This window comes from Chiloscyllium plagiosum, chromosome 5 (genome assembly GCF_004010195.1).
Source record: "Chiloscyllium plagiosum isolate BGI_BamShark_2017 chromosome 5, ASM401019v2, whole genome shotgun sequence".
In the NCBI taxonomy this organism is placed as follows: Eukaryota; Metazoa; Chordata; class Chondrichthyes; order Orectolobiformes; family Hemiscylliidae; genus Chiloscyllium; species Chiloscyllium plagiosum.
Window position 1 is genome coordinate 44,354,331 of NC_057714.1, and position 14,976 is coordinate 44,369,306.

At 40.7% G+C, this 14,976-nt stretch overlaps 1 protein-coding gene across 2 annotated transcripts in view; it reads right to left on the bottom strand.

The window, feature by feature from the left end:
- The window catches only part of vps50 (VPS50 EARP/GARPII complex subunit), a 182,923-nt gene that overhangs the window by 140,204 nt on the left and 27,743 nt on the right, over positions 1–14,976 (bottom strand). For both annotated transcript variants that reach the window (XM_043689946.1, XM_043689947.1), the window contains exons 3-4: positions 5,492–5,614; positions 825–896 (exon numbers count right to left, since the gene is read on the bottom strand). In XM_043689946.1, coding sequence (XP_043545881.1) covers positions 825–896; positions 5,492–5,614 — 195 coding nt within the window. The remainder of the gene's footprint in view (positions 1–824; positions 897–5,491; positions 5,615–14,976) is intronic.

Below are 14,976 nucleotides of genomic sequence, written 5' to 3' on the forward strand. Positions count from 1 at the left end.
AGAAATTCAAATCAGAAAGTAATAAAGACCTCTCTGGCTCAACAATATGCAGCACATGAAAATTAGTCATGCCAACAAGGAATGCGAAACACTAGACTGATTCAATTGGGTTAAGTATAGCCAAGCAGGAATAGTTTTAAACAGCAACTACAGCGCTTCCAGATTTTCATTTTGATAGAACACAACACCAGAGAGAAGAGACATGACAAATCAAGATGATGCTTAGTTCATGTGAATTACCTACCCATCCTAATAGAACATAGAACAGTACAGCACAGAACAGGCCAATGTTGCGCCGACCTGTGAACTAATCTAAGCCCATCTCCCTCCACTGTCCCATCATCATCTATGTGCTTCTCCAAGGATTGTTTAAATCTCCCTAATGTGGCTGAGTTAACTACACTGGCAGGTAGGGCATTCCACGCCCTCACCACTCTGAGTAAAGAACCTGCCTCTGACATCTGTCTTAAATCTATCACCCCTCAATTTGTAGTTATGCCCCCTCATACAAGCTGACGTCATCATCCTCGGAAAAAAACTTTCACTGTCTACCCTATCTAATCCTCTCATCATCTTGTATGTCTCTGTTAAATCCCCTTTTAGCTGCCTTCTTTCCAATGAGAATAGACCCAAGTCTCCTGGCCTTTCCTCATAAGACCATCCCTCCAGACCAGGCAACATTCTGGTAAATCTCCTCTGCACCTGTTCCAATGCTTTCACATCCTTCCTATAGTGGGGCGACCAGACCTGCACACAAAATTCCAAGTGAGGCCACACTAGCATTTTGATTTCTACTATTAATTAGTAACAAAAAAAGTACTTACAGCAGCTTGCTGTTGTTCCAGTTTATCTCTATATTCTTCAAGGTCTTGTAGATTGAGAACAGAGGGAAGTTTCTGCAGACCATCAAGAAATTAACAAAATCAATCGCCCAAAGTAAATATATTAATTAACAACCATCGAAGTTTAGGAAACAAAAAGCACGTCAAAATTTATCACTGACAAATGTTTGTCACAATAAGCTTCCCGTGCTATAGGTCATCAAAAAGAATGACTAATTTTAAGAAGATTACTAATTTTAAGAATTTATAATATTTACAGAATTATTTTCTTTGTTGCTGTTCTATTTGTAACATTGAACTACATCCTGGAAGACTAAAATAATACCTGAAATATCAGGAAACAGATAAAAACAGGGGCATGCATGGGTTATTTGAAGTGGAATGAAGGTAAATAGCATGGTTAATAAGGTAAGCAGCATCCTGGGCTTTGTCAGCGAAGAGGTGGAGAGCAGGAAAAGGGAGATTACACTGAAGCCGCATGGAACACTGGTTCAGCTGGAGGTCTGGGTGCTGCTCTTTTGAAGGGATGTACATACATCGAAGGGGATCATGGAGATTTGCAAGAGTGGTTCCAGGTATGACAAATGGTAATGTTAAAAAATTAAATTGTACTATCTCTCTGAACATTAATGCAATGTTATTGGGTTAAACTGTATTGTCTTTCTCCAGATGAACATTCTGGAAGAGAGTGGGGATGACATTCGTGCAGGAATGTGGATGATTCTCAATTCATTTGGCCAGCCATTTACTACTACTGCCCTGCTATTATCAAACTGAACACTCTTTCAGTCCCTTCCATTCAGAAATGCTTTCATAGCCATGCCCTGAAGCTAGGACATATCACATCTACATTGTCTTGGGGAATCACTGAGTCAGGAAATCATTTGCAAAACGATTCCCCAGGATTAGAGCATTTACATTTACATTATCTCAGAGGAAGACCTCATCCTACCATTGTACTTGGGGTAACATGGGGAGCGGCCAGAGTACCTGGAAGCATTACCAACTGACCTGAATAAAGGGAATGTATTTCCTTTGTTTGGGGCTTCTTTGACTCCACTTTGCACGCCTGCGAGGAAGGTCAAAGGAGGGGTCACCTGACTTGTACTGGCTTTAATAAACTTTACCTGTTTCCAGAAGTTAGTGTGAATTGCATCTCGTGAGAGAAACCTCAGGAAAAGAACCTAACAAAACTTCTGTCATTATGATCAACTCGAAAAGTTGGGAACATGTTCCTCTGTAAAGGGGTTGGCTGATAGTGGGGGGCTACATTCTCTGTAATGTTTTCTACTGCTGTGTGGATCTCTGAAGTTCATGTACAGCAGTGATTACCGGAACTGCGGGGGGTGTTGGAGGCAATATGTCCACAGTGATCAGCAATTGATCAGCTCGGGGGAGGGGGAGCGCAGGGGAATCCCCTCAGCCGCTTGCAACAAATATTTTGTATTTCTTTTTGGCGCACATATAATACAATTAAAAAGTAGCTTGCTTAAAAAGGGAAGGAGCCAATAAGCAAGACTTTCTTCAGTTAAAAGTAAATCTTAATACCAACTAACCCAGAGAGAAACAAAAATATTTGACGTCAAGCACAAAGGTGCTAAATTTAAATTGAGTATAGACAGGGAGAAATAAGGCTACATTGTCTCAGAGTCCTTAGAATCTTTTAAGTGTTAACATTTTAAAGCTGAAAAAGAAAGACATTTTGTTGATGCTTTTTGTCACGTACTTATCAGTCAAACTGGGAAGAAATACCAAAGTAAAGGGCAAATAACACATTATTATACGAGAATACTGTCACTAGTTGGCGAATAGACTCTGATTGGTAGAAGCATTGTCATGGAGAATGCACCAGTTAATGATGACACACAGTGCACCTATTTCAACACTGCAACATACATGACAGTCTCTGGTTTGCTTCTCAAGGCAATGCCACAATGAGAGTCAACCCATCTAAAATTGAAATAAAGCTTAGCATTCCATTGTCAGTCATCATCTAACTGGTGCATTCTCCATGGCAATACCAACTTCAACCAGGGTCCTCGTGAACCTGCCAGTATTCTCCTCTCACAACATATTAACATTGTTTTCCTTTACACTGATATTTATTGCGAATTAAGAGTACAAAATGAAAAGCTTCAGCAAAATCTCTTTTTTCAACAATACTCAAATTTATTTTTCCTTCTCTCAGATCTGCCGCTTGGAATATGCTTTTGAAATAAAGCTTGTATACAGTGCACACTCTAGTTCTATCATCTTTCTGAACTGGTAAAGTGGCTAGCAACCCTATGCATGAAATCATATACAACTAAATTAAACAGAAGATGCAAATATTTATATTGAAGAATTTTGTGGAAAAATTGGAAGATTGGAACAATTTGTACATTTAAACAAGGTTTCATCAAGGAGTGAGGTCAACAGGTTAATGTTAATGTATACTTTAAGTTACTTTCTGTTTACAGAAAAACGAGACTTTGCAGAATATAGCCATCCAAAGCTTTCAAGATGACAAGATGTGGTTTATTGTTTTCGGTACTGGAAAGGCTGACTTTGAAAAGACCATGTAAATGCAATGCTAACATTTGCCAAGCAATCTTCTCTGGACTTATAATTATGTTTTTCAGATCCAGAAACCAATATCAAAGACATTCCAGATGTTGCAAGTAAATATCCTGAAATCTGTTATCAGTAGAAGTTATTGAAAACCTGATAATGTTTCTAAACCTTTTCAGTTTTTCTGACTATCTTGTGAAACCAGTAAAGTTGGACAGTGACCATGTTCTCAAGATTTAATGCAGGTTTGTGTAGAACTACACTTCTGATTACAGTCAGCAGCTGTCTACAATTTGATTTCATTGCCAGGAAATCTAATGGGTGAGAGAAGCCATCACTTTATATCTTTACTTTCCAGACTCTCAGACAACTGGGGTCATTTCCTTCCCTTGCACTTATTTTAAAAATGCATTTTCACAACAGAGACGTGCCTTTTTGTGTTGTGAAGATGTGCCTGCGTCTGAGATGATGAGGATATAGTTTTACCAAATCAAAGTTTAGATTTTAACCAGCATTTGCCACTTGCTTTAAGAATAAAGGCTTGTTTATAATAAACAGATTGTGTTTACTAAAGAAGCCTAAACATTTTTTTTACTATTATTCCGAATAAAAATTATTAGCCATTTGGGTTTCTGAATCAACACATTTTTATCCAAATGGCACAATCTGTGGAGCAATGGGATTTGCCCAATCCTCCCACCACAGTCATAACACTGACTGGTTGTGGTGTCTTCTGATGGCTTTGTTTATTTCACACGGAACACAAGTGGGTTTCCTCAATGTGAAAAATCACAACATCAGGTTATAGTCCAACCTGGTGTTTGGAAGCACTAGCTTTCAAAACACTGCCCTTCATCAGGTGGTTGACTACCACCTGATGAAGGAGCTGCACTCCAAAAGCTTGTGCTTCCAAATAAACCTGTTAGACTATAACCTGGTGTTGGGTGATTTTTAACTTTGTACACCCCAGTCCAACACCGGCATCTTCAAATCATTTCTCAATGTGGTCACATGACCACTACAGCCATTTAAGGTCCATATTTCTTTCTTTAAAGTATTTTAGTTCATGAAAAGTCTCAGATATAACAATCAGATGATGGAAGTTAAAATTCCATAATCTGCATTCAAAGTAAGTGCACAGCCTGAAAGTGTATTGGAGGTCAGTTCAATTGCTGTATTCAAATGTTTAGTTAGATTGGTATTTGAAAAGGAACTATGTGCAGGTTATGGAGAGAAGGCAGGAAAATGACATTATTGAAAAGCTCATTTGGAGAGCTGGTGTAGACACAATGGGTTGAATAGCCTCCCTCTGTACTGTCATAATTCGGAGATTCAGAAGCATTTAAAATATTCTCAACTCACTCATCACAGTCTTACCCAGACTAAGTAAAAGTTGTACAGAAAATCGAACGAGAATTTGCATTGACAGCAACCAGTGTAACTATCAATCTAGTGCTCACAAAAACAATACATTGGTTAAAAAGCAACTTAAATTAGTACAACATTAATAGCATGGAGGCACCCCATCAAAGATAACTGATTACAATCTAAAAGTGAATCTCAATTGCCATGTGCTCATCAATGCTTGGGGTTAATTTTCATCGATTTTCACTTCCATGAAGAGCAATAAAGCAGGGTATAAAATGAGTACTGTAGTCAGTTCCATAAATTTCCAGGTATGTGGGCTTGGTTATAATTAGATTAGATTAGATTACTTACAGTGTGGAAACAGGCCCTTTGGCCCAACAAGTCCACACCGACCCTCCAAAGCGCGACCCACCCAGACCCATTCCCCTACACTTACACCTTCACCTAACACTACGGGCAATTTAGCATGGCCAATTCACCTAACCTGCACATTTTTGGATTGTGGGAGGAAACCGAAGCACCCGGAGGAAACCCACGCAGACACGGGGAGAACATGCAAACTCCACACAGTCACCTGAGGCGGGAATTGAACCCGGGTCTCTGGCGCTGTGAGGCAGCAGTGCTAACCACTGTGCCACTCACCTTGTGTCACATTCAGACAATTCAAAAGCTACTAGTGCATCTTCAGCATTTTTCACAAAACAAAGAGGAAGAAAACATGTTACAATTACCTCCAGCTCATAGTTCACAACATCAAATGAGTCATTGTTGAAATAAATTTCTTCAATGCTGTTAATTATTTCTTGCTCCGCTTGAGGGTCACTGGGAATTTCTCTTAATTCTCTTAGTTCTTCCTGAATTAAACAAAGTAAGAACACATTGTACAAGGCAATACATACAGTACCAAGAATTACCTGAATCATCCATTGAAAACTAAGCAAATAAGATTAAATTCTGCTGCTTGCAAAGATGAAGGTAATTGAATTTCTTTGTGCTAACTAAATTTGAATTTCACTGTAATTTAGAAATGTCCCGACAATAAAATTAGTAGGGATGGCTGCTATGCCTTGCTAATCAGCTTTCGTAGAATAAAATCAGTAGGTAAAAACAGCAGGTAATTTTATAGTTGCAGATCAAACATTAACATATGAAAAGTGAATACAGCATCCATTCAACTATAACACAAGTATCATCATTATGCCAATTGTGATCCAAATAAATAGTTACGAATGCATTTCTTGTAGTTGCAAAGTCTTTGACCTAATTGAATTCAATGTTACTTATGCACATCTCCAGTTCCACAATAAAGTATTAATTCGTAAACTATTACTATTCAAGTGGAAAATGTAAATATTTGGCTAATGCGATAATAACAGTGATCAATTCATTTAGGGATACAATTGTTTCTCAAAAGGAAAACATTGAGATAATGATTTTGTCAAGTAAAATGCAATCCTTTTAAAAATATTAGTATCATTCAAAGTAATTCAAAGTGAGACAAACTCCAAGGTTTCAAGCATTCCCTCCCTAGCATACTGCTGGCAACCATCCAAACCTTGGAAAATAAGATGGACAACCTTAAAGCTTGATTAACCTGGCAAAGAGAAATGAGGGACTGCTGTATCAGAGATAAAGCTCACCCCTGCCACACCTGACAGTGTGGTATAACCTGTGGTCTTCTCAATTCATTGAATGGACTGCTTACATTTTTGGGGAAGACAAGGGGCAATGGGGTCTGCCTCATAATCAAAAATGCACATTGCTCAGACAACATGACCCTGGTGAGTCACTGCTCCCCAGACCTGGAATATTTAACAGTGAAATGCAGTCCATACTACCTGCCACATGAGTTCACCTCCACTATCTTGACTGCGGTCAACAGCTCGGTCCATGCAAACGTGAAGTACTTGAATAAGCATACAACGCGACAAACACACATAGTCTTGAGGTGAAATACAGCAAAGCCTTGTCCATCATAGCCAGTGACTTAAGATTTATAGAGATGTACAGCACAGAAACAGACCCTTCGATCCAAATCGTACATGCTGACCAGATATCCCAACCCAATCTAGTCCCACCTGCCACCACCCAGCCCATATCCCTCCAAACCCTTTCTATTCATATACCCATCCAAATGTCTCTCAAATGTTGCAATTGTACCAGCCTCCACCACTTCCTCTGGCAGCTCATTCCATACACACACCATCTTCTGCATGAAAACGTTGCCCCTTAGGTCTCTTTTATATCTTTTCCCCCTCACCCTAAACCTATGCCCTCTAGTTCTGGACTCCCCAACCCCAGGGAAAAGACTTTGCCTATTTACCCTATTCATGCCCCTCAGAATTTTGTAAACCTCTATAAGGTCACCCCTCAGCCTCCGACGGTCCTGGGGAAACAACCCCAGTTTGTTCAGCCTCTCCCTATAGCTCAGACCCTGAAACCCTGGCAACATCCTTGTAAATCTTTTCTGAACCCTTTCAAGTTTCACAACATCTTTCCGATAGGAAGGAGACCAGAATTGCACGCAATATTTCAACAGTGGCCTAACCAATGTCCTATATAGCCGCAACATGACCTCTCAACTCCTGTACTCAATACTCTGACCAATAAAGAAAAGCATACCAAACGCCTTCTTCACTACCCTATATACCTGCAACTCCACTTTCAAGGAGCTATGAACCTGTACTCCAAGGTCTCTTTGTTCAGCAACACTCCCTGGGACCTTACCATTAAGTGTATAAGTCCTGCTAAAGATTTGCTTTCCCAAAATGCAGCACCTTGCATTTATCGGATTTAAACTCCATCTGCCACTTCTCAGCCCATTGGCCCATCTGGTCCAGATCCTGTTGTAATCAGAGGTAACCCTCTTTGCTGTCCACTACACCTCCAATTTTGGTGTCATCTGCAAACTTATTAACCGTATCTCTTATGCTCACATCCAAATCATTTATGTAAATGACAAAAAGTAGAGAGCCCAGCACCGTTCCTTGTGGCACTCCACTGGTCACAGGCCTTCAGTCTGAAAAACAACCCTACACCACCACCTTCTGTCTTCTACCTTTGAGCCACTTCTGTATCCAAATGGCTAGTTCTCCCTGTATTCCATGAGATCTTACTTTGCTAATCAGTCTCCAATGAGGAACCTTGTTGAACGCCTTACTGAAGTCCATATAGATCACATCTACTATTCTGCCCTCATCAATCTTCTTTGTTACTTCTTCAAAAAACTCAATCCAGTTTGTGAGACATGATTTCCCACGCACAAAACCATGTTGACTCTCCCCAATCAGTCCTTGCCTTTCCAAATACATAGAACATTACAGCACAGTACAGGCCCTTCAGCCCTCGATGTTGCACCACCCTTTCATACTAATCCGAAGCCCATTTAACCTACACTATTCCATGTACGTCCAAATGCCTGTCCAATGACGACTTAAATGCACTTAAACTTGGTGAATCTACTACCGTTGCAGGCAAAGCATTCTATACCCTTACTACTCTCCAAGTAAAGAAACTACCTCTGACATCTGTCTTATACCTATCTCCCCTCACTTTAAAGTTGTGTCCCCTCGTGTTTGCCGTCCTAATACTTGGAAAAAGGCTCTCCCTGTCCACCCTATCTAACGCTCTGATTATCTTGTATGTCTCTATTAAGTCACCTCTCAACCTTCTTCTCTCTAACGAGAACAGCTTCAAGGCCCTCAGCCTTTTCTCGTACGACATTCCTTCCATACCAGGCAACATCCTAGTAAATCTCCTCTGCACCCTTTCCAAAGCTTCCAAATCCTTCTTATAATGCGGTGAACAGGACTGTACACAATACTCCAAGTGCGGCCGTACCAGAGCTTTGTACAGCTGCAGGATAACCTCCTGGTTCCGGAACTCAATCCCTGTATTAATAAAGGCCAAAACACTGTATGCCTTCTTAACAACCCTATCAATCCGGGTGGCATGTACATCCTGTCCCTCAGGATTCCCTCCAACAACGTGCCCACCACCAAGGTCAGGCTCACCGGTCTATAGTTCCTTGACTTGTCTTTACCGTCCTTCTTAAACAGTGGCACCACGTTTGCCAACCTCCAGTCTTCCGGCACCTCATCTGTGACTATCAATGATAAAATATCTCAGCAAGAGGCCCAGCAATTACTTCTCTAGATTCCCACAGAGTTCTCGGGTACACCAGATATCCTAAATTAATCTAGTCCCATTTGCCAGCACTTGGCCCACATCCCTCTAAACCCTTCCAATTTATATACCAATCCAGATGCCTTCTAAATGTTGTAATTGTACCAGCCTCCACCACTTTCTCTGGCAGCTCATTCCAAACACGCACCACCCACTGCATGAAAAAGGTGCCCCTTAGGTCCCTATTACATCTTTCCCCTCTTACCTTAAACCTATGCCCTCTACTTCTGGACCTTGTCTATTCACCCTATCCACGCCCCTCATGATTTTATAAATCTCTACAAGGTCACCCTTCAGCCCTATATAACTGCAACATGACCTTCCAATTCTTGTACTCAAAGCTCTGACCAAAAAAGCAAAGCATACTTCCTTTTTCACTATCTTATCTACCTGTGACTCTACTTTCAATGAACTATGAACCTGTACTCCAAAGATCTCTTTGTTCAGCAACACTGCCTTGGACCTTACTATTAAGTGCATAAGTCATATTCTGATTTGCTTTTCCAAAGTGCAGCACCTCACATCTATCCAAATTAAACTCCATCTGCCCATTGGCCCATCTGATCAATGTCCCATGTACTCGGAGGTAATCTTCTTCGCTGTCCACTACACCTTCAATTTTGATGTCATCTGCAAAACTTATCAACTATACCTCCTACGTTCACACCAAAATTATTTATATAAATAATGAAAAGTAGTGGACCGAGCACTGATCCTTGTGACACACCACTGGTCACAGGCCTCCAGTCTGAAAAACAATCCTCCACCACCACCCTCTGTCATCTCCCTTCGTGCCAGTTCTGTATCCAAAAGGCTAGATCTCCCTACATTACATGGGATGTAATCTTGCCAACCACCTACCATGGGGAACCTTTCCAAATGCCTTACTGAAGTCCATATAGATCACATCCCCCACTCTGCCCTCATCAATCCTCTTTGTTATTACTTCAAAAAATTCAATCAAGTTCATGAGACACAACTTTCCATGCACAAAGCCATGCTGACTATCCCTAAGCAGTTCTTGACTTTCCAAATAAATGTAAATCCTGTCCCTCAGGATTCCCTCCAACAACTTGCCCACCATCGATGTCAGGATCACCGGTCTATAGTTCCCTGGCTTTTGCTTACCACCTTCCTTAAATAGTGGCACCACGTTAGCCAACCTCCAATCTTCCAGTACCTCACCTGTGACAATCGATGATACAAATATCTCAACAAGGGTCCTGGCAATCACTTCCCTCGCTTCCCACAGATTTCAACCAGGCCAACCTCAAAAACTTGCTACCGAAATACCACTAACACATCTCCTGTCCGACTAGTGGTCTGAGCATCCTTGATCATTGCTACAGAAACAAACATGCCTAATACTCTACCCCCAATCTGCATTTTGAAAAATCAGGCCACAATGCTGCACTCCTCCTCCTGGCTTATAAGCAGAAACTGAGGTGTGAGGACTCAGTACAGAAGGTCGTGCAGTACTGGTCTGAGGAAACAGAAAAGCTTCTATGGGACTGCTTAATGTCAGAGGACTGGTCCATATTCAAGAACTCAGTGGCCAACCTAAATGAGAATGCCACAACCATTACAGACTTCATGAAAAAAAAGTGTGTAGATGACTGTGCGCTGAAAAAGTTAATCCAAACATACCCCAACTGGAAACTATGGATGAACCGGGAGATCCACTCCCAACTGATGTTCAGGTCTGAGGCATTCAAGTCGGACCTATACAGGGAATCCAGGTACAACCTTCAAAAGATCAACAGGGACGTCACGAGGTGATACCAAACTAAGCTTGAAACCAGATTAACCACACATACCATTTGTGGCAAGGCTTACAAGATATAACCAGTTATAAAGTGAAGTCAAACGGAATTGCAGGCATAAGTAAATCCTGCCTGATGAGCACTATGTATTCTACACTCAGTTTGAACAGAAGGGCAGTGAAATGATGCCACCTATCCCAACAGCCTCGGATGCACCTGTACCGTCTGTCACCACCAGTCATTAAATCAGTCTTCTTGAGAGTGAGGTCACGGAAAGCAACTGGCCAGACAGAGTCCCCAGCCGTACACTCAGATTCTGTGTGGACCAGCTAGTGGGACTGTTCACAAACATTGTTAACTTCTCCTTATTAGGATCTGAAGTCCCCACAGGCTTCAAAAAAACAAGCATCATCCTGATGCCAAAGACAAATCATGCTGCATGCCTCAATGATTACCAACCAGGGCTCTGACATGCACAATCGCGAAATGCTTCAACAGGTTAGTCATGGTTCACATCAACTCCAGCCTACCAAACTGCCTTGATCCTCTGCAACTTGTCTATTTGCACAACGGGTCCACAGCTGATGCCATTTCCCTGGAATAACTTGATAGCAAGATTACCTATGTCAGGCTCCTACTTATTGACTACAGCTCTGCCCTCAACACCATAATTCTAAACAAACGTATCCCCAAACTCCAGGACCTAGGTCTCTGCTCCCACCGCTGCAACGGAATTCTTGATTTCCTGACCAACAGACCACATTCAGTAAGGACGTGACAACATCTACTCCATGATAAACCTCAAAAATGGTGTCCCACAAGCACACCAACCCCATTTACAAGTTTGCTGACATCATCACCACTGTAGGTCAGATCTTAATCAGCGACACGATGGGGTACAGGAAGGAGATAGAGTGCCCTCGCGAAATAGGGTAAAGTCAACAATCTCTCCATCAATGTCAGCAAAATCAAGGAGTTGGTTACTGACTTCAGAAAGCGGAGTGGAGGGCACAGTGCTGTCAGTATCAATGGTGCTGAGGTGCAGATGGTTCCTGGGTGTGACGATCATCAATCTGTCCTGGTCCACCCACATTGACATTACAGTCAAGAAAGCACCACACATGTCTACTTTCTCAGGAGGTTAAGGAAATTCAGCATGTCTATAAAGACTCTGCCAAATTTTTGTAGATGCACTATTAAAATCCTATCTGGATGCATCACAGCATGGGATGGCAACTGCTCTTCCCAAGACCACAAGAAACTAGAGAGAGCTGTAAACACAGCCCAATCTATCATTCAAACTAGGCTCCCATACAATGGCTCCATCTAAACTTCCCACTGCGTTGGGAATGCAGCCAACATAATCAGACACCTCCCACCCCTGTTACATACTCTTCCACCGGACAGAAGATATATATGTTTGAATACACGTTCAAACAGATTCAAGAGCAGCTTCTTCCTCACTGTTCTGAGACTTTTGGATGACCTCTTTAAAGTTGATCTCTCTCTGCATCTTCTTGGCAGCTATAAAATTTCATCCTGCACTCTATTCTGTTACCACGACACTGTATAGTAAGATCTGCCCGACAGGTACATAAGACAACACTTTCACCGTACCTCAGTACATGTGACAGTAATAAATCAAATCAAATTTGGATAAAACAAGTTAGGAGAATAGAGCCTGTATTCATCCAACATCTATAACTGATTACCTCTACAGGCATCATTGTGAACTGCAAATCAAATCGGAAAGATGACCGTTTCTTTTCCACAAGCAGAAATCTTAAGAGGTAGGACAAGCAGACAACACAGCCTCTTCAGCCTGCTCTGCTACCGAAAATGAATTAGCTGATCATCAACTTCACTGCCACTTTCCCACATTAATAAACTTAATACACATTTCACACTCAATTTAGGTGACTAGGCAGAACTTCTTGTCAATACAGATTGTATAGTGACAAAACACCTGAAAACAAACCTTCAAGCTCAGCGAGCAAACTTACATACAGTTTGCCAACATGGAAGTATATCATTTATTCATGTTTTTCAGTGCCTGCCATTAATCATTCACCATCCATGCTAAACTTCTTTTCCCATCTCCCGAAACACTTAGGTTAAATATTAACCTGTGGTGGCCACTTTATTAAATACCTTTTGGAAATTCAATTATATTACATCGATTGGTCCTCCTTCAGGTACTCTGTGAGCTGTGTTCATAAAATTCCTAATAATGTTTTTAACAATATTTCCCTTTGATAAAACCTTTAGACTCTGCTCAAACTGCAATTTTCAAAATGCAATGTTAAGTCTTTCTCAAAACAGCTTTCAACACTCGGCCTGATGAATGATGACAGCTTACCTGGCAACAGTTCTGAGTTTTTATTTTCTCTCCCATCTTTTTCAAATGGCGGTGTTACATTTGTTTTTGTTTAATTCTCTGGCACTTTTCCAGTATCTAGGGAATTTTGCAAAATCATAACCAGCACATCTATCATCGCTGAAGTACCACTTGTCAACCATGAGAATGAAGACCATCAGATCGAAGGAATTTATCATAATTCAAACCTGCGAGCATTTCCAATACCCTTTCTCTGCTGATAACTTCTCCCTGGCCCCTTGGCTGACACCTGTTGTTATTATGGAATTTGCACCTGCTATTGTGAAGTTCGGGACAAAATAACTGTTTAATGTCTCTACCATTTCATCATTCCCAATGATGACTTCGTCTGTCTCTGCTCTCAAGAAAATCAATGTTTCCTTTAACAACTCATTTTTATACACTTGTAAAAGCTCTTAAAATCTGTGTTAATATTCCTGGCAAATTACTCTCTCATTCTAAAGTTTCCAATTTCAACCATTATTTTAAAAACATAGTTTTGTGCCGGTTTCTAAAACACTTCCAATATTCAAGGTTACCTTTGCACTTTCCAACATTAAAAGATTCTTTTTCTAACATACTACATTTACCTTCTTTCGTAAGCTTGAGATGGATCTTGCAAAGCTTTGTATTTTTAGTAGAATGTATTTTTGCTGGCCACTTTGAATTGTTTCTTCCAGTGTTCTTGCTGCTTATTTGTCATACTTTTAATCCATTTACCCTATCAAGCCCATACTTCTATGTTATCAATTTTAACATTCTTGTTTGGGACTGGAATAACTCCTTCCAAACATAATGAAATTCATTTCCATTTTGACCACTATTTCCTAGTACAAGTAATTCTGGGATAACGTGTTTCAGCAGCATGATTTGGCTATAACATCGCTGAAGAATTAGGGAACGGTATTTTGGAGAATGCTTACCTCCGTCAGCAATATCATGATGCCGACAAGGATTGCTTTGCAGGCTGCGTTGTGCATGCGCTGATGTCCGTGCCATTCTGCGTATGCTCAACGTCAGTGCTAGTCTTCATGCCATTCTGTGCATGTGCCAATGTCAGCTGCCAACAGAGCAGCTTTCTGTGAGAGGTATTGAACAGAGACTAGCTTTCTGACTTTTTTTTTAATGTAGCCGTGTTAAATATACTTTTGCTTCATTAATAAACACGATTTCTGGCTGTGCTATACTTTGCATTAGACTATTGGGTGATCTTTGAGCAATCATGACTGATATTTTTTGCTGGTCTGCCCCAACCCCACTTTTCACACAATCCCCATTATTTACACTAAGTAAGGTTTCGCTGGAACACAACTACATTGTCACAGGATAACTACCTGGTCTTCTCCTGTGGTATTATTAATCAGCCTACCTCATTGCATGTACTCACGTCTAAAATACCATTTTTCTTAGCTCCACAAATTACTGTTTCTAAAAAAAGTCATAAAAACATTTTACAAACTCATTTTGCAGAGCAATTTTGCCACTTTGATTAGTCCAGTCTCAGAAGATTAAATTCACCCACAATTACCACATGGCCTTTGCTTATTTATCCCAATTTTCTGTCCAACAGGATTACTACCACAAGGGGGCCTACAAACTACTCTTGTCAGCACCTTCCAACCCTTGTTCTTCCTAATCACCCCACATAGCCAAGATCCTTTCTCATCACTGCCTTTACGACATCATTTCTTTCAGAAGTACTCTTCTAGCTTACCTGTCTCTTTTCCAATGTGGTACACTTGGATAACTTGGACTACCCAATAGCCCGGTCTCTATGATTGTGATTATATTTAAACCATGTGCTGCTTTTTTGTGCTACTACTTCATCTGAATAGATGTATGCTTTTTTGTTCAAATATAGTCTTTAGTTTTATGTATTTATTCATTTGTT